This window comes from Leptopilina boulardi, unplaced genomic scaffold (genome assembly GCF_019393585.1).
Source record: "Leptopilina boulardi isolate dan_hultmark-lab unplaced genomic scaffold, ZJU_Lbou_2.1 LbouV2_244, whole genome shotgun sequence".
In the NCBI taxonomy this organism is placed as follows: Eukaryota; Metazoa; Arthropoda; class Insecta; order Hymenoptera; family Figitidae; genus Leptopilina; species Leptopilina boulardi.
The window spans coordinates 888,259-908,529 of record NW_026137801.1 but is presented as its reverse complement, the minus strand read 5'-3'; the positions used below and the strand labels follow the sequence as shown (position 1 = coordinate 908,529).

The 20,271-nt window shown below is 37.3% G+C and overlaps 1 protein-coding gene across 1 annotated transcript; it reads left to right on the top strand.

Annotated features, from left to right (window-relative positions):
* The first annotated feature begins 16,901 nt into the window (after nucleotides 1-16,901).
* On the top strand, nucleotides 16,902-17,807 carry LOC127280415 (uncharacterized). The gene has a single exon (XM_051303374.1). The coding sequence runs from the start codon at nucleotides 16,902-16,904 to the stop codon at nucleotides 17,805-17,807; it is 906 nt and encodes a 301-aa protein (XP_051159331.1).
* Nucleotides 17,808-20,271: the final 2,464 nt, after the last annotated feature.

Below are 20,271 nucleotides of genomic sequence, written 5' to 3'. Positions count from 1 at the left end.
TTAGAAATTGATACAAAATAAATATTTTATTACTTTATGAAAAGAAGAAAAATAAATATTATAAATATTAAAATTACATTTGAGTAATATTTACAACCGGTACCAACAACAGCGTGCTCAACATATTCATAACCTCAAAAATATCGACTTATAAGAGAAGTAAAAATGTATTATACTTACTGAAAACTGTCCTTATTCGCTGATACGTCGGCTAAGAATAAATTACAAGTTAAATAAAACACTTATTTTTAAATTTATAAATTATTTTTGTTTAATCACATTCGTGAATCACATTTTAGCAACACTATAACCACAACAGCATGAACGTTTTAGCAGTCCAGTTACAAAAATCATTCGGGTACAGGACTCGGCTAAGTTCGACTAATTCTGTAAGAATTAGTATGTCGAGTTAAGAATTTTTGTTCTAAACCCTACCGAAAGAGTGGTACTGGAATGGTACTGAATTGGACTTGGCTTGAGTTCCACTTCAGTACCACGACCTGATAACCCATAAGAAGACATTTTTAAAGTACTTTAACAATAGTTTTAAAGGTATATAAGATCAACAAACCGTCTCTCACGATATACGTGTAAAACAGCAAAAAAAATATAATAGTTTGTAGAAAATTTCTGTTAAGTTTGGAAATTATATTGCAATCCCTCCTTGAACAATGAATCCCTAGGTCCTTTGTTGAAGGATTAAAATTTTAACCCAAGTTTTATTGCTTAAAAAATTTGTAATTTTAATAACTCAACTTTAAAAAATATATATTCAGAGTCGTTAATATTTCCAGATTATGAATATCTAAAATTTATCATAAAATAATTACATTTAAAAAAGTTATAATTTATCTCTCGTATACCAGGAACCGACGTGTACACCGGTACCTGGCCACCCCCCACAGGCCGCGCTTGCGCGGTACGGTGGAGAGATCGAGAGCCAGAGACAGTCGAGCGGGAGCAGCCGTATGGGTAAGACGTGCCAGCGGTCCTTCTTCATGCGTAGAAAATGCCAAGCCATAGGAACAACTTAGTACCGTGCCTTTACAAAATAATGAAAGGTTTAATACGAATAATATTGCTTATTAATAAAATAATTATAATGATAGGAGTATTTATTAATAATTACTTAACTAGGTGATTGTTAATTAATAGCAAAGAAAAAAAAAGAATTTTAACTAAAATGAAAAGAATTTCTGTTTCTTTCTCCTTCCTTTTTTTTAACAGAAGTGATGTTAATAATAATAAACATAGAGAAAAGGAAGATTACAAATTAAGCAGTTAAAAACAAATGATTCTGTCCTAACATTGATAAGTTGAAGAAAGGGAAAATAAATGAATAAATAAAGAAACTATTAATAAATAAAACAGACCGAGCAGTGTTAAATACAAATTTAGTTGACGTCACGATTCAGACGCTTTTGGGTTTTCCCTCGGTCGGCGTCGCCACTTGGGACAATGGGAAGCTTAGGCCTATATAAATGTCTCATTCTTCAGTTTGGGATGCTTGTGTAAATTGCTTTACTTTTGCAGGTAGTGTTTGCAAACACAAACATCCCGTGAACATAACAATTTCACAATCAAAGAACATTCAACAGGGAAATTACAACAGAAAAATTAGGCATTACCAACGGCCAAAAAGACTTCAGCAAAAAGACTAATACAAAAAATGATTTATTGCAAAAATAATGAAGAATATGACAAGTTGTATGCTGAATTGAATGAAAAAGCTACTAAATCTCATAGAATATTTTAATAAAAATTGGCACAATATTATAGATGATTAGAGTTTCTGTGGCAATTTTTTAAACACAACATTATAAAATACAACAAATAATAGACTTGAATCTATAAACGGAAAGATCAAGACAATAGTTTCTAGGTTTACGAGTTTGGAACGATTTGTTGTAGATTTTTTTATATTAATTTCTACTCGATGTACTGAGCACGACGTAGTAGCCGCCTACTCTTGTTTAAAAAGGAAAGCTATTCAATTCGCAGTTGAAAGTCTAGAAGAATTTTTTAATAAGTACTTAACAGAATATGCTTTTAAATTTGTTCAAGAAGAATTGAACCAAAAGTCGATTTACAAAATTTCACAAATTTATCCTGAAACAGGATTGTTTATTGCAAATCGAGAGACTCAATAATTTTAGAAAAGCAAATGAATATAAATGCGATTGTAATAACCATTTGTCTATGGGACTTCCTTGCAGGTATTCAAATTTATATAATTGCAAATTATAATTTATTTTTCAAATTATGAATAACAGCATTGAGTACCATCGGTAATTGATGTAGTTATCCTATTTAACACTATGTACTCCTACAAATTATACGTTAAAATAATCTTTACTAAATATACTGTATTTTTCGTTTCTAGGCATATTTTTGCATTACGGGAATATTTATCGCTTCCTTGCACAGTGGCCGATTTCTCGAAAAACCTGGCCAAAAATCGAAAAATGATATGATTTCAACCAAAATTGGTATACCCATGTTTTTTGGGCTTCTGAATTCAAATTTTACATTGGTTGTGTCAAATTCAAAATGGCGGATCCAAAATGGCCGTTTAGATTTTAAAAAACTTTGCTGAAAATCGAAAAATGATACGATTTCAACCAAAATTGGTATACCCATTTTTTTTTAAAAACTGTACGTTTTAAATGTGATTATAAATACATTCAACATATTTCATACACCTTTGTTAATAATTCCCAAAAAAAGATATTCAAAAATCTGCTGTATATTAGTATATTTTCACTATTTTAACTGTGACAAAAATTTATAGTTATGAAACGTTCTGAGTAAATCTCTGTCAAAGATCACTTTTACTTGTTCACATAATAAATTGGTGATAAAAAAAGTGTAATTTTTTTTCGCAAAATTATGCAGTGAACCCTCCTTTATAATATTCAACAATAAAAAGTATAAATTTCTAAAAAAAATTTTTTGACTTTTGGCCAGGTTTTTCGGGAAATCGGCCACTGTGCCTTGTGAGGATCCACATTTATGTTTGGAACGATGGACACAGAAATATTATATAAAAAATCAACGAATTTTTAAGAACACTGTTGAATGTCAGACTGACGAAGAGAGGAGAGTCAATGTTGCTTCTTTAGAAAACAATAGGACTAAAAAAAAGTTTAAGTCAAGGCCCAAAATTAAAAGTGTGAAAAGCAGAATTACTCGAAATTGATCCTTTTCTTTCAAGTGCTATCAACGCCTAAATTCTATTCCATGATTGGTGTTTAAAAGTGACACTAAAAGGTGTCTTCTTATTGAATATTATTCCAACAAGAAAGTATTTTGGTATAATATACGTTTAAATTTATTTATTTATTTCATATAAAAGTTTCAACAATATTACATGAATTATTACAAAGAAATTATATTTGATAGAAAAAAGAACATAAAAATTTGACATTAATTTGAAGAAAGCCTTTTCACGAATGCTGCAAGTATATGGTCTTTGTGCTCCAAGAGCATCGACATCGACGAGATTTTGTCGCAGATGGGATAATATAAACAAAACGCTATTGGCTTGACGATAGTTCTTTGTGACTTAAAAGTGGTGGTCTCATTGTCAAATTTCGAAGAACACTTAATTTGAACCACATATACCAATTAAACATTGATTCAGAGAATGAAATATATAATAAAAATACAATGTGACGTATAAATGACTATATAATAAACGATGTAAACAATTATTAATATTAAAATAATACAATAGTTTTTTTTGTTATATTTGTAATTATTATCAATAATTAAAGTCTTTTTATGAAGATGATTTAGATTTAAACATACACCCCCCGTTGAGAGTTTACGATCAACTTTTTATTCTTCACCATTTTGATTATTTATAGGTAAAATGGCTAATTTTATTGTAGGTCTTTTTAACAAATTATCACCAATTTTCAAAGTGACAGCATGCACTATACCATCATTCCCTGGATAAAGCTGATGTATCCTTCCTGTGGGCAATTGCATGCAAGGAATGTTATCATCTTTAAGCAAAACTAACATTCCTACCTTAGGATTAGTGGAACATTTGTTCCATTTTTGGCGAACATTTAACTTGTTTAAATACTCAACACTCCATCGCTTCCAGAAATGTTGACGTACTTGAGAAATCAATTGCCAAGATGACAGTCTGTTTGATGGTATTTGTAGCCGATTGGGTTCAGGTAAACTTATCAATGAATCACCAATTAAAAAGTGTCCAGGAGTCAAAGCAGAAATATCGTTAATAGGACGAAATAGGAACTAAAGGTCTTGAATTAAGAATTGCTTTAATCATAGTTCCTAGTGTGTAAAATTCTTCATACGTAAATAACGTATTTGAAGCTACTCGTTTAAAATGATATTTGAAAGATTTTACTCCCGCCTCCCATAATCCTCTAAAATGAGGCGAGGAGGGTGGTATAAAGTGAAATGTAATTTCATTGCAAGTTGTGTAATGAAAAATTTGATTCTTTAATTTATCTGATTTGAGAAGAACATATAACTCGTTAAGTTCATTCTTTGCACCCTTGAAATTAGTCGCATTATCGCAATATATTTCGTTTGGTTTACCGCGACGATTAACAAAACACTCTAATGCTCCTAAAAATGCTTCAGCATTTAAATCACTGACAGCTTCAATGTGAATTGACTTTACGACCATACAAACAAAAATAGCAACATAGATTTTTATCTTTTTTGTATTTTTATATTTTTTCTCCTTTACATAAAACGGATCGCAATAATCGATTCTCACTCGATTGAAAGGTGTACTTTTTTGGACACGAGAACTTGGTATATCTCCCATTTTATAATTAGTTAATATGGTCTCTCACAGGAACAAATCACGCATTTTCTAATTATCTTTTTAATTTGATTGCGACCATCTATTGGCCAATATTTTTGTCTCACAGTGTACAGTGTAGTTTGATTTCCAGCATGTAAACAAGCATGATGATAGCAACGAATTATTAAGTCTGTAACGAAATTTGATTTTGGTAAGATTATCGGATATTGTTTTTCAAAACTGGTAATAGAATTTCTTAATCGTCCACCAACTCGCAACACGCCATTTTCGTCTACAAATGGGTCTAATTTATACAATTGACTTTCTTTGTTCAAAGAATGAGCCATTTTTAATTCATGGAATTCTTTAGCAATATGAGAATTCTGAATAAGTTTGATAATAACAATTTCAGCATGTCGAAATTCGTCCGTTGTTACATTATTTTTGTTATGACGATATTGTGGCAAAATCTGTAACATATCGCGATTACTTTATTTAATTTTACGAAAGATGAAAAGTTTTTCAAGAAATCTATTTCAATATTAGTGTCAAGGCAAATCAATGTTTTTGTTTTAGGTAATGAACATCTAATAGTTTTAAGGGTTAATTTGGGCCAAAATTTTTCCTCTTGTGACAACCATGCTGGACTACCAATCCACAATTTATTTTTGATAAAATCATTGGATAATTGACCACGTGATAATTTATCAGCAGGATTATCATTAGATCGAACATGACGCCATTGATTAGTAATCGTATTACCCTGTATTTCAGAAACTCGGTTTGCTACAAATGTTTTTAGTGAACTGGGTTGTGAATGCAACCAATGTAAGACAATTTTCGAATCCATCTAAAAAGTTACTAGATTCACTTGTAAATGCAAAGTATGTACTACCTTTTTGTATAAATTTGTTAATAATAAAGTTCCACATAATTCTAATCTTGGAAGCTTGAGTTATTTCAAGGAAGCAACACGAGATTTAGAGCACAGAAGCGACACTTGACATTTCCCTTCACCGTTATCGCTACGAACATATAAACACGCACCATAGCCCTTTTCGCTGGCGTCACAAATACCATGTAACTGTATACTATTTGAATTATTGATAAAAACCTTTCTTGTAAAGGAAATAGAATTTATTGATTCTAATTGACTACAAAAATTTACCCAATTATAATGAATTGAAAAAGGTACCGATTCATCTCAAGTAACCTTTGATATCCAAAGTTCTTGCATAATCAATTTTGCGTAAAGAATCACAGGACCTAAGAGTCCCAAAGGATCAAATAGTTTAGCAATTTCCGAAAGAATAATTCGTTTACTAATTTTTGAAGATACTTCGGGTACTTTTATCAAATATACAAAAATGTCTTCTTTAGCCTTCCAAAAAATGCCGAGAGTTTTAAGTGTGCAATTTTTATTTAATTTGAATTCATTGTTAAGACATGTTTCATCAACATTTTTAAGTATGTCAGATTCATTGGAAGCCCACTGCCGAAGATTTAGGCAAGCTTTACTGAGAAAGGCAGTCATTTGATTGTAAATTTCTTGCGCTTCTGTAATCGTAGATGCACCTGTCATTAGATTATCTACATATAAATCTTCTTTTAATATTTGGCAGCCAATGGAAAATTGTAACCCTCATCTTCCAACAGTTTATGTAAACATCGAATAGCTGAAAATGAAGCAGAAGCTAATCCAAAGGTTACAGTGTTTAAATAATATTCTTTTAATTGGCCATTTTCGTACGATAGGATTTTTAGATATTTACGATCATCCTCTTGAATTAAAAATTGCCTGTACATTTTTTTAATGTCGGCTAACAAAACATAATTGTGAAATCTAAAGCGAATTAAAAGTGTGAAAAGATCGTCTTGAATGGTCGGACCAATCATTAAGATATCGTTTAATGAAACACTTGACCCACATAGCATGGCTTTTTGCTGTGAGGTTACTGTGAGGATATCTGTAGGGTTTGTAAGGTTACCGTGTAAGCCTACAGTAAACTTGAGATTAACTTAAAACTTCCGCCTTACAGTAAGCTTACAGAGTAAAGCTAAGGTAAGCTTACACAGTAAGGTTGTGGTAAGTTTACGTGGTAAGGTTGTGGTAAGCCTACACGGTAAGGTTGCTGTAAGCTTCTTTTTAGATTACTGTAAGGTTGATGTAAGGTTGCTGTAAGGTTACTGTAAACATAGAATGTTGTTAATAAATAAATTTTATTAATATTTATGCGCAGTAGTTTTCTATGGTACATACGGTTGCGCAGTAAATTTTATTTAACAAACCCTATTGGGGTTCATGAAGTACTTTACCAAATATAGAATTTAAAAAAAAAAAATTTATGATATAATATATATTATAATGTAATTATTTTTAATATATTTTCATATTACTTTATGTTCACAGTAACCTTACAGCAACCTTACAGTAACCTTACGGAAAGCTTACAACAACCTTACCGTGTAAGCTTACCACAACCTTACCACGTAAACTTACCACGACCTTTCTTAAGCTTACCTAAGCTTTACTGTGTAAGCTTACTGTAAGGCGGAAGTTTTAAGATTACCTCAAGTTTACTGCAGGCTTACACGGTAACCTTACAAACCCTACAGATATCCTTATAGTAACCTCACAGCAAGAAGTTGTGCTATGTGGGGAACTGGTTTTGGCTGAAGCATCAAAAACTACTCGTAATTTTGTAGTGTTACTAAGACACTTGACAACTCCGTAATGTGGTAAATAAAAATAAAAAAAAATAAAAAAAGAAATATATATATATATATATATTTCTTGGTTTACCCAGGTCGACCTAGTTCAAAAATCAAAATTTGAATTCTTTGTCCTCGAGTCATTTCCGAGAACTGCTACAGAGCCTCACTCTGCAGCGTGATACTCGACACCCAGATTACATTGAACAAGTCAGCAATTCATTAAGCGTTGAGTTTTGACCCGACCTAAGTCGAATATAAACTATTAGATTTATAAGTTATTTTCTTTCTTCCTTTACTTTTCTCTCTTTACATTCTTTCCTTTCCTTTTTGCGGTCATATATGTTAAATAGTGCAACATATTTGCAGCCTCTTCCCGATTTATATAAAATATATGTGTTGCAATAGGCGACTATTCTTAATGATAAATAATTTTCTCTTATGAACGTACCGTTAAACTGTTAAGAGAGCCTTGCGGCAATGTTCTCAATCAAAAGAATACACACAGTAACTAGAGTCTAAATTTTTTTATGCCTATTTGTTTTGATTGTTAAACAGAAAAGAGCGTATATGTGTGAAGACAAGAATGTCATTATGACCAAACGCAAAATGTAAAAGGAAAATCATTATAAGCATTGGATGGAATGACTGCCTGGGGATTAGATAGAACATAATTAAGTAAATATCTCGAGCCGTGGGTCCAACATGTATTGGGCGGTTATGGTAATATGCGCACTAAGGGACTCTCCGTCTGTGAGTACTAATACAGGCATGAGGCCTGTGCTACGGGCACACATGCAACCTATTGCACGCAACAACGTTACACGAACATATCGCATGCCTCCCCTTGCTGCCTTGATTTTCTCTCTTCCCCTCTCCTCTCCCCTGAAAGCTACTGGCCTACGGACTACAACGTTTGAAAACAAACGCACGTGCGTTCAAAATCGATAACTCACTGCTGGTACATAAGTGCACTATGCCAAAATGTATGCTACGAAATAGACATTAGCTCAAAATAATTTAAACTATTATTGCAACTCCCAGTTGACAATAAAATGCCGGAGGAATGTGAGTTGCGGGTATATTCAATATAAGTGTGTTAAATTGTGTTAAATTAAAATATAACAAAAAAAATAAGCCATAGTTGTGAATTAATAAATTAAATGATATACTGTGGTTTATAATTTTAGTGGAAGAATAAATACACAAAATGTCAGTTTCTAGTAGCATTTCCGTTCACACGGAGACCAGAGTGTGATTCAAAAACGTCAGCAAAATGCAACGTCCAATGAGCCGCGTGCATCTTCCCTTCCCTCAATTCTTTAGTACCCCCAAAGTCCTAATTATCCCACCTAGACCATAAGGCAGGGACTAGAGGCATGTCGCGAAGATTCCATAAACGCAGTACTACTTTCTCAGCTCATTAAGCAACACTTCTCCTGGCTCTGACCTGGCGAGGAGTTTTTTGAGCTTGGAAACGCCCTGCGCGTCGAATCCGGGCTAAAATTAGTTAGTAAAACTTGGGCGGACGATAAACCTATTAAATCCTCCAAATCGGCGGAGTCCCGTGGAAGCTAATTTGTATGGGAATCGCATTAGGAATCGCAACCTAACGCATTAATTATGCAATTAATTAATTAAAATTTCTGTTGCATAACTGACCAGTTTGTGCCCGAGGTACCTGCGCCAACCCAACTTAGTGGAACCACAGCACGAGAGCGCTATTTTTTTTATTTCGCCCACTTTTGACATAGTAAAACCAGTATGTAAACGTCGAACAGCGGTAATATTAAGCTTCGTACCGTAAGTAAGTAAAAACATGTATCGTTTCCAACTTATTTGCCTGTACTATTATTAAAACTTGATATATAATAAATGATCTATTATAACCTATTTCTCTTAAGAGCTTTTTTTTCTCTTGCCTTCTTCTCTTCCTTCAATAATAGTTTCAATTTTTTTACATAGTGGTTTGGCGGAACGTTGAAAAGGATAAACGATCCCACATAAATAAACATAGTTAGAGTTTCTTTTGCTACACACTTTCGATTAACTTTAAATTCTGGCAGCTTGGTTCATTTTTTGCAATTACCAAATTTACAATCCTTGGCCTTGTGACATAAAGAAGCACAAAGAGGGCATTTCTTTGAATTTGTGGTCATTATCATGTGATGTTTAGGATCGTACTTTCGTTTTTTAGATTTATGGAGTTTTTCTTCGATAATAGCTACAATTATTTCAGGAATAATATTTCCACCTAATGTGGACAATGATTGAATGTGTTGTTGCGACTCGTCAGCTAAAATTATTAAACCTTGGTAAGATTCATTTTCTTGTACAGGCAAACGCAATAACTTTCTTAAATGTGGGGATATTAAAACGCGCTTATCTTCATATGATCTTTGTAAGAGATTCCACGCGCGTTCGTAGTTTTCGTCAGTAATAGAAAATACTTGAATCTTACGCAAGACTTCATCTTTTAAAACTGATTTTATATATTGCAACTTTTCCACGTTTGTTATATCATCATGCTTGTGAACAGGGACTTGCCCGAATCATTCGTGTTGTTTCCGTTTCTGTTCTGTACACAACACATTTTCACATTGACTAATGTGTTGTGTCCGGACAAGAAAAATTTCCTCATTGACTAATGTGTTGTGTTCTGATACGACACATTTCTACATTGATTATCGTTTCGTGTTAGGACACGACAGATTTTCTCATCGAATAATGTTTCGTGTCCAGACCCAACACTTTTGAAATAAAGAAATGTTTTCGTGTCCGAACACGGCACATTTTCTTGTCGATTAACGTTTTGTGTCAGAACACGACACATTTTCTCATCGAATATCGTTTCGTGTTTGTATCTGACACTTTTGAAATAAAGAAATGTTTTCGTGTTCGGATCTGACACATTTAAAATAATAAAATGTTTTGTGTCCAGACACAACACATTTTGTCATTAAATAACACACAAAAACATTTAATTTTTTCAAAAGTGTCTGGTCGGGACACAAAAACATTTTATTAATTTAAAAGTGTCCAGTCAGGATACGACAACATTATAAATTATTAAATGTGTTTGTGATAGACCACGACACTATACTAAATTGATTTGGCGTTTTGTTTCGTTTCCGTGTCAGTCCCTGCTTGTAAATCATAGCATTGAACGTGTCTTTAAATGATAACCATTCCTCAATTTTACCACTGAAAGTCGGTAGTTCGGCTGGAGGTAACTTTAATTTTTTCCTACTTATTGAAGAAAATGAATTGTTTCCTACTTTTCCGCTCGCGATAGATCCGCTACGGTTTATATTATGTTGTAGTAAAATTGAGCTGTCGCAAAAATCTTGAAATATAAATTTTGGATATCTCGTTTTTTAGAATTATGATTTGTTTCCGCATCGACTAATTGTATTTGATCGCACGTTAGTAGTAGGGCTGTGCCAGTTGTAAAACACAGGTAATGTAGGAATCTACGTTACCGACATATGTTAAATCTACTTTACCCTTGGTCGATGTTACCGACCGTTGTCGCGAGATGGCGTTGTTGTTCGCGGGAATTTTTAACCCATTGGTCACCCACCACCCCCTAATTTGCATATGTCTTTTTTTAAATATTACCACCCACTTTCCACCCTCGTGGTCATCCACCACCCCCTTATTTGCATATGTATTTTTAAAATTTAACCCTTTTGGTCGCCTACCCACCCCCCTAATTTGCATATGTCTTCGCTATGTATAAACATATACGGTCCCAAAAATTCAAAAATCATAATTAGAACCTCGAGGAACAAAGAGTTCGCGAGATGCCGCGCGGGACTGTGGGTGGTTAGGAGTGGGTGGTGCACAGTAAATGACTTAAAAGTGAAAAGTGCGCGGCAGATGAGCGGGTATGGACACCGGGCCCGTTAGTAGTCGATGCGTCAAGTGGGGGTGGAGTTCAGTGGTGGGAGGTTGCTTCTAGAATCAGCAGCATCAGACCTCTGGCACTAGTCATATATCTACAGAAATTCTCTATAGAGGTCTCATTCCAGTACAAAACTTTGTTGAAGAAGCAGTACCAAGAGCATCAGCGTAAGTTAATCTTAGTCTTATATTCTTATGTATAAATTATATCAAATTAATCATAATCCTTTTTTATGTTTTAGATTCAAGTCAATCTTCCTACAACAGACGAACATTCATTTGCATTGACAAATTTTATAGCAGCATTGTAAGTTTACTCAAATTACATATCTTTGCATACATTTCTCTTAATGTTCATCAAATTGATTGTAAGTCTATTTCTGTTTCAGATATACTAAAAGTAGCAGAGTGAAACTTCGCAGCATCATCTTTGGCAGACATCTTTAAAAAGCATTTGTCATCGAGCACTACCCCCCACTCCTTCACTTCTACCATTTTCTTTCCAACTTATTTCAAATTCTTTTGATAGGTTTTTCTGATTTTTAAGTTATTTTCAGCGTTTTTTAGCATTCTTTTTAGCTTTTTCCTCATTCAATCCTTTGCAGAATTAAAAAAAGGCTAATCGTAAAAATGTAGAAACATCTAAACCTCTATTGATAGTTTCAATGAGATTTGTGAAGCCTCAGACAATTTCATTGATGCTGCCATTATAGAGTTATGATCTAGAAAATCAGGTGACGATCGAGTCATTAGTGCGTTTCAGTGGCATCACAAGTCAAGTCAAAATTATGCAATTTTAATTAAATTTTTTAGAAAATATAGCTTTTCAGTTCCTCAAAAACATAGGTTTTTAACGTTATTACATCATATAAATTACTTGAAATGTCACTTTGATTCGCTAATGAAGCACGGTGCAGGACTTAATCAAACAAATGAAAAAATTAAGTGGGCTTTAACTGATTCGGCTTTTAATAATCGACAACAAATTGGTACAGTCATTAATTTAAATCACTTAGATGTTAATGAATTCTTAGATGATGCCTTTGTTCCTTTTGAAAATCATGTTAGAACTTGCAGAGACAGGTTCAGTCCGTTGAAAGTATATATAGTATTCAATGCAAAATATAAAATGCTTTTACCTGACGGTACTACAGAATTCGATATAAAATATTTCATTAACAAGTCAGAGTCAATTTTCCCTTTAACTGAGTTACGCTATTGGTATAATGATTATGTAAAGTCAATATTAACAAATTAACAATATTATTGGCATTGTATGAAGCTTCGTCAAATCCATCTCGTTTGCAAAACTATGAAAATATTCAACATCATTTAAATTTTACAATTATATCCCCCGTAGCACTCAATAACGTTGCAAGATTTGAAGTGCTTAACAATATTTCAGTAAACGTTTATTGTCTTGTTAAACAAAAGGGGAAATTCATAGTCTCGCCAATACACCTAACCTCGCAGAAACGGTCCAAACATGTTAATCTTTTACGTGTTGATGATCACTACATTGATGAGGATGATGATAAAGAAGAAAAAGAATTTCCAACAAATACCACTATGTTTGAATAAAATCTTTATCCCGTCTTATAAATAACCAAGTTTCATCAAATGGGCATGCGTTATTTCTTTGCGATCGTTGCGTTCACTATTTCATAATTGTTCTTTTAGCGAATTTCCATTTATCCAAATATTTACTTAAAAGTATTTTTATTAACAGAATTTTCAATTTAAAAATTTTCTGTATAAAAAAATTCCTGTTTAACAAAACTATTATTGAATAAAATTTCTTTTTGATTTAATTTTTATTTAACAGAATTGTCATTTATCAGAAATTCTACTTAGCTACATTTTTAAGAGAGACAATTTTTATTTCGGTTGGCTCAGCGAGAGCTCAATTTAACTTGTCGGTCGGACAAATAGTGATGTCTTTTTTGAAGTATTCAAAAATGGTAGTGTGGAGTATTTTATTTTTCGAAATATTGCGATAATGAACGAAATTTAACGAAGTTACAATCATTGAAAAACTATACTAAAATTACTCTTAATAAACTAAATGAGTTCAAAATTCATACTATAATGGGCAAATCCACAGAACCGACACTGTAAAAAGAAAGTACTAAAATAGTACCGATTTTAGGTATTAAAATAGAACCAAAAGACAATTTAGTACCTAAAGTCGGTATTAAATTAATACCTTTCGTTTTACAGTGGACTGATTTCATGTTACTCACATATTTTTCTATTTTAGAAGTATTATATTAATTATTTTCATACTTCAACCATTTTGTAATATCTCTGAGAACCTATTGAAATATGAAAATTGAATAAATGTGAACCTTCTAGTCTTTTATAAAAAATAAAATCGAATTAAGTAACTTAAAAAATGAAATTTACGGTGTTACTCCAGGTATAAATTTTAATTCTTATAGGTATAACTTGTTCGGCATAGATGCGAACAATTCCAAACTGTGGTGAATTATAGTTTACTTATTGAAGAATGTTTTGAAAGTAATTAAAAATATGTGCTCTTAAATAAAAAGAAATGATAGTCGTTGAAAGTAGCGTTACTCATTATTTTATAATAATAAAATGTCTATACATTTTTGTAAATATCTTTTGTGGCGATTATTCGATTTGAATTTTTCAAATTGGAGCTTATTGCTTGTGAACAGACGAACAAATGTATGTATCATAGAATAGAGTGCAATCAGAATTAAAGAAAATATTCCAATAATTATCACTCTATGTTTAAGCGTGAACCATTTTCAACTTAGCCTTTTTTCAGTAGCACAACTACAGGATAAAATATGATGAGTTGAAAACATGTGTGATTATATAAAGACATTATTATAATTCTTGTATGCAAACGCCAAATTATATTTTCAATTTATAACGTCTAAAAATTAAAAATAAAAAAAAATTTATCGAAATTTAACTAGTTAATCGTGAAAAATGAATCATCCTTTCATTTGTTTTATTTTCAAAGTTATATCAAAATCGATGTCAATAATGTCAGTTTGTTGGTTAAAATAGTTAATATCAAAATTAGCCCGTGTTCGTTTGGAATTCATTCCAAGTGGAGGGAGACAGTAGTTTGTACAAATTTGTGCGAATTTGCTTATCTCTTGGGGTTTTCTTTGCTGGTCCCCCATCGGGCGCGTCCCTAGGTGGTGGATAAGGGCACGCCTCCTAGATATAGGTGGTACCGGCGAAATGAAATAACCGGCGTGAACCAAAACCAGCATACACGGAGAACTTTCAAAAGAACAGAAAAGAAAGGAAAAGGGGTGAGATAGTGGACTGCTCGGGGACTGTTCCCCTCTGCGGCCGATCGGACTCTTGTCTGCTCTGCCGGCCCTTGCTCCTGCATCACGGAATAGGGGATGAGGATGGATCGCTTGGCTGTGCGGGTTAGAAACCTGGTGTCTTTGAAATATTAAAGACGCACGGTGCCCAAACGGAAAGCGATGACCAACGGACGGGCTTAAAACCCTGTCGCCTGAAGGTTCCAGCGACCCCACGAAGGAATGTCCGTTAAATCGGTCTTGCGGGATGGGGAAGCTGGTCATCCGATTCCACTGAAATGGATTGCAGGACTCTCGGGCTGGTTGAGCACCAGGTTTGCGTTCTGCGGCCGATGGGATCGGTTTCCCGGGTGGACCACTGTAAACCCCTTCGAGAAAGTTTCTCCACTAACACTTTCACATCTTTACACACGCATGTAAGTCACACACACCACATTACACTTACGGACCTCTGCGCACCCTGCCTCGCGGGGCAGTACATTGCGGAGGTCTTTCACACACATAAACCACACACTTACATGCTAGGGGAAGGAACCCCGATAAAAAATACAAAATTTAGAAAAAAAAAATGGAAAACAAAAAAAATGAAATAAATGTTACCCAGCAGGGGAAATCGGAAGCCCCAGTGGCGGCGCTGTCCCAGGGTGCGAAAGCAGGCCCTGGAGCGTCGAGATCCAATGACTGCAGTGGCTCATCGGTGGCTGACTTGGCCGATGAGCCATTAAATGCCTCAAGGCAGAAAAGAGAAGAAGAAAAGATGGAGACGGAGAGTGTAGAGCTCCCCGTCACCATCGTTGAAAATAAAAAAGAACCGGAGAACTTGGAGTTGCGGGCTGCTTCCCCGGAGGTCGAAGGATGGCGAGCTATCCTTGGATTTCTGGAGAAGCAGTCCGAGGTTGTTGAGCAACTCGTCCAAGCACTAAAAACAGTGCGGGACGGGATGCTCAAGAACAACTCCAAGGAGGTTAAAAATTGTGCCAAGGAGGCTTACCTCTATAGTGGGAGTCTTCGAGGCATAATAAAAGATGCAAAAGAGGAGGGAGAGAGCTTCCTACGAAAGATGGAGGAGGCTGACTCCCTCCCTCAAAAGAGAAATCGAAGTCACCAAAGGGTAAAGTCCCTGGCGACTCCGATTTCGGAAAAAAAAGGTAAAAAACGAGATGCCTCGAAGACTCCCCCTGAGCCAGGGGCATTGAAGAAGGGGAAAACAGGCGAGTTGGCCGAAAAGGAAAACCCGCCTGTTTTCGAAGTCAAAAAAACTAAAGGTACTTCTTCCCAGGTCGATTCTGAGACCTGGAAAGAAGTCAAAAAGAAAAAGAAAAAGAAGAAGAAGAAGAAAGAAAAAAAGGCCCCAGTAGAAGCCAGGGAGTCGTCAAGCGTTAAAGCGGGACGACCCCCAGGTAAGAGGTCTAGAGGGACGGAGGCCATCAGGGTATCCGCGAAGGACGGTCAGTCCTACGCGGATATCCTGAAGGATATGAAAGCGGGGGTCAGGCCCGAAGAGACGAAGACGGAGATTCTGTCAATTCGAAGAACCAGAAGGGATGAAATCCTTCTGGTTCTGAAGAAGGGTCAGGATCTCTCTGGTTTCAGAGGTGCCCTGGCCACCGCTCTCGAAGGAAAGGCGGAGGTGAAGACGCTGGTCTCGACGAGGTCAGTAGAAATACTTGACCTCGACGAGACCATCGTCGATACAGAAGTTGTTGAGGCAGTCCGGGTAACACTGGGCAAGCCAAACCTAGATGTGCCATGCCAAGTCTTCACTCGGTATGGTCATAACAAGATGGCGATTCTGCGACTCCCGGAAACGGACGCAGAATCCCTTCTTGGGACCGGAAGAGTGAAGATTGGCTGGGTCAATTGCAGAGTCCGTGCCAGGCTGGAAGTAGAGAGGTGCTATAGATGCCTCTGCTACGGCCACCTGGCCGGAGGATGCACTGGCCCAGACAGGAGGGCTGCTTGCTGGAGGTGTGGCAGTCCAGATCACCGGAAGACGGGATGCAAAGGCGATGCCAAATGCATCACGTGTTCCGACAGTGGGATGACGGATCTAAAACACCTTCCAGGAAGCAGGGCTTGTCCAGTTTACTGGAAGTTGCTCCAGGACCTAAAGTCCCGAGCTAAGGTTTCTCCAAGTTAACCTCAGGAAAGGAAGAGTCGCGCAAGATCTCTTGATGCAGACTGCCAGAGAGAGAGGAGCTGATGTGCTGCTTTTCAGTGAGCAGTACAAGAAGCCGGGATTCTCTGTCTGGTTTGAGGATGCATCAAGAAGATCAGGTATACAGGTGTGTAACCCGGACATCACCATTGGTGACTTCCTGGAGACAGATAAGGGGTTTGTTTGGGTAGAGGTGGCAGGTGTACGTATATACAGCTGCTACTTCTCCCCAAACGATCCCTTTAAAAAATTCGTTGCCGAGGTTCAAGCTCTTGAAGAAAGCGTTAGAGCTTTCGGCGGTGATGTCCTCATTGCGGGAGACTTCAATAGCAAGTCGCCGGAATGGGGAGAGAGCCGCTTAGACAGGAGAGGAACCTTGGTAGCGAATATGGTCGCAGCGAACGATCTAGTGGTGATGAACCGGGGTCGGAAGTTCACGTTCAGGCGCGGGGTAGCAGGGTCGATCATCGATTTGACAATCGCGTCGCCCCGCGTGGCTCGTAGAATAAGAGAGTGGAGTGTACTGGACGAGACGACCATGAGCGACCACCAGTACATTGAGTTTATAGTCTCTGAGAAAAATCTGGGAGGGAACAATAGACTGCAAGGTGGCAGCAAGAAGCCCTCCTGGAATCTCAGAAGACTAAATAGAGAGAGATTGGCGGAGTCTCTAGCCGAGTCTCGGTCTATTCAGGAACTCGGTTGGACGACGAAGCCAATCACTCTAGAAGAAAAAGTGCGTGAGGCGAGGCGAGTTATTATCGCGGCATGCAGGAACTCAATGCCTCGCCGGCAGAAAAGAAAAGCTAAAAAAGCTCTGTACTGGTGGAATGACGATCTAGCCCGCCTAAGAAGAGAATGCCATGCAGCGAGGAGGAAGTATACCCATTCTAAGGGAGACCTCCTGCTGCAAGAAGAGTGACATAAAGCCAGGCATATCTTCAAGCGGGCTATAAGGAGTAGCCAAAGAAAGTGTTGGAAGGACCTGATCGGAGAAGCGGAAAATGACCCATGGGGGTTGGCCTTTAGAGTAGTTTCTAAGAAATTAGTTTCGCGGCAAAAAACCCCCGGTCTGGACAATCCGATTTGGGTCCGAAAAATCATACGTGCTTTGTTCCCCCATGTGGAATCTGGCCCCCGAGAGGACTACACTCACTGTGTAGTACAGAGGGAAGAACTCTTCACACTTGAAGAGCTTAAAAAGGTGGCAAAGACGTTGAAAAATGGCAAAGCGCCAGGCAATGATGGAATACCCAACGAGATACTTAAAGAAGTTATCGCTGTGTATCCGGAGCTACTTCTCGACGTCTTTAATACATGTCTGGAGTGTGGAAGGTTTTTCAGTGACTGGAAAACACAGAAGTTGGTCCTCCTTAGGAAGGGGGATAAACCTCTAGATAAAGTCTCATCGTTTAGACCAATTTGTTTATTGGACACGATGGGTAAACTTCTAGAGGGAATGATTCTGGAGAGACTACAGAGAATCCTGGTAGGCGAAAGTAGCTTATCCGAAAACCAGTTTGGCTTTAGAAAGGGCCGGTCAACGGTAGACGCGATTTTAGCGGTTGTTGAAAAGGCAAATAAAGTCAAATCAGGGAAGAAGAAGGGATTTTGCGCACTCGTAGCCATAGACATACGGAACGCGTTCAATTCCGCGAGATGGGATATTAGTATCGAGGCGATGAAACGTAAAGGGGTGCCAACCTATCTGTTGCGAATGATAGATGACTATCTTAGCGACAGATGGGTTGTGTACGAGAGCGATGCATGTCATATCAAAGAAGAGATGACATGCGGAGCTCCCCAAGGATCGAAGGTAGGTCCAACCATATGGAACGTCATGTATGACGGTTTCCTTAGGTTGGACTTACCGGAAGATACGTTTCTAACCGGGTTCGCGGATGACGTGCTTTTAGTATGCTGTGCGGACGAGATAAATCTTTTACAGATAAAACTCGATGATAGTCTGCGACGAATAGGGTTTTGGTTGGACCGACATGCCCTGAAAATGACTGTCGAGAAAACCGAGGCTCTGCTCGTCACAGACCGAAGAGACTTCCGATTCCCGCGGTTGGAAATTGGAGGATCTGTAGTTTCATGGGGGACAAAATTGAAGTACCTGGGAGTGACGTTGGACAAACGTTTGAGTTTCGGACAACATATTAACATCTCGTCACTCCAAGCCACCGAATGCATGGGAAACCTTTCGAGGATGATGCCCAATATCGGTGGCCCCAGGGAAAAGAAACGTAGACTAGTGGCGACTGTGGTTCAATCAAAGCAGCTTTATGCTGCCCCTGTTTGGGCTTCGGCCCTAAAGTTCCACAGCATCTCTGACAGGCTCCTCGCGGTCCAGAGAGACCCGGCACGGAGAATTGTGTCAGCCTTCAGAACGGTGTCTACTTGCGCTGTTCTGGTACTCGCTGGATTACCGCCAATAGATTTATTGGCGATGGAAAGGAAGGAGATCTTCCATCTTAACAAAGATATGGCGGGTACTTCAGAGCATAGCGATAGACTCAAAGCGATAATACGCCGAGAGTCCAGAAGTAGACTCGTTCAGAAATGGCAGGAGAGATGGGATGGGGAATCTAAAGGTAGGTGGACCTACCGCCTGATTCCCCTCCTCGCCACATGGTTAGATAGGAAGCACGGTGAAGTTGGCTACTACCTTACACAAGCGTTGTCAGGTCATGGTTGTTTCGGACAGTATTTTTGTCGATTTAAAATAGAAGCAGAAGCGAGATGTGTGTATTGCAACGGTTCGGGCGTCGACGAAGCAATACACACTGACGACGCGGAGCACACGCTCTTTTTCTGCGGGCACTGGCGTGAACTTAGGTTAGCCATGTTCTCGGCTGTGGGCACTGAAGTCACACCCGAGAACATGGTTTCTATTATGTTGCAGAGCGCGGACTCTTGGAGGAGCGTCGAGTCCTTCATTACAACCGTAATGAGGACGAAGGAGGACGACAGGAGGAGGTTGACTTGGAGAAATCCTGCTGCTCGGCTGGGTGTGCGCGCGGGACGGGGGAGACCTTAACTGGCTCTCCTTCTTCTAGCGCTAGCACTCAGTTAAGGATTTAGGACTGAGAGCAAAGGTAAGGAGACTTCCACTGGCGATGTATAAAGCTAACAGCAGTTCCGCCAGTGGAGTTTAAGTCTCAAAAAGGGTGTGGTTTTTAGTGGGTCGACCAGAACAAGAGCGGTCATCCCCACATAACCTAGGAGTACGGGCTCCAGGTATCTGACTTGGAAGTAGGCCTCCAAGGTTATGCAGATTTTCCACTTCCCTCGTAAAATAAAAAAAAAAAAAAAAAAAAAAAAGTTAATATCAAAATTAGTAAGTAAACAATTTAATTTTACAGAAATAAAAAATTAAATGC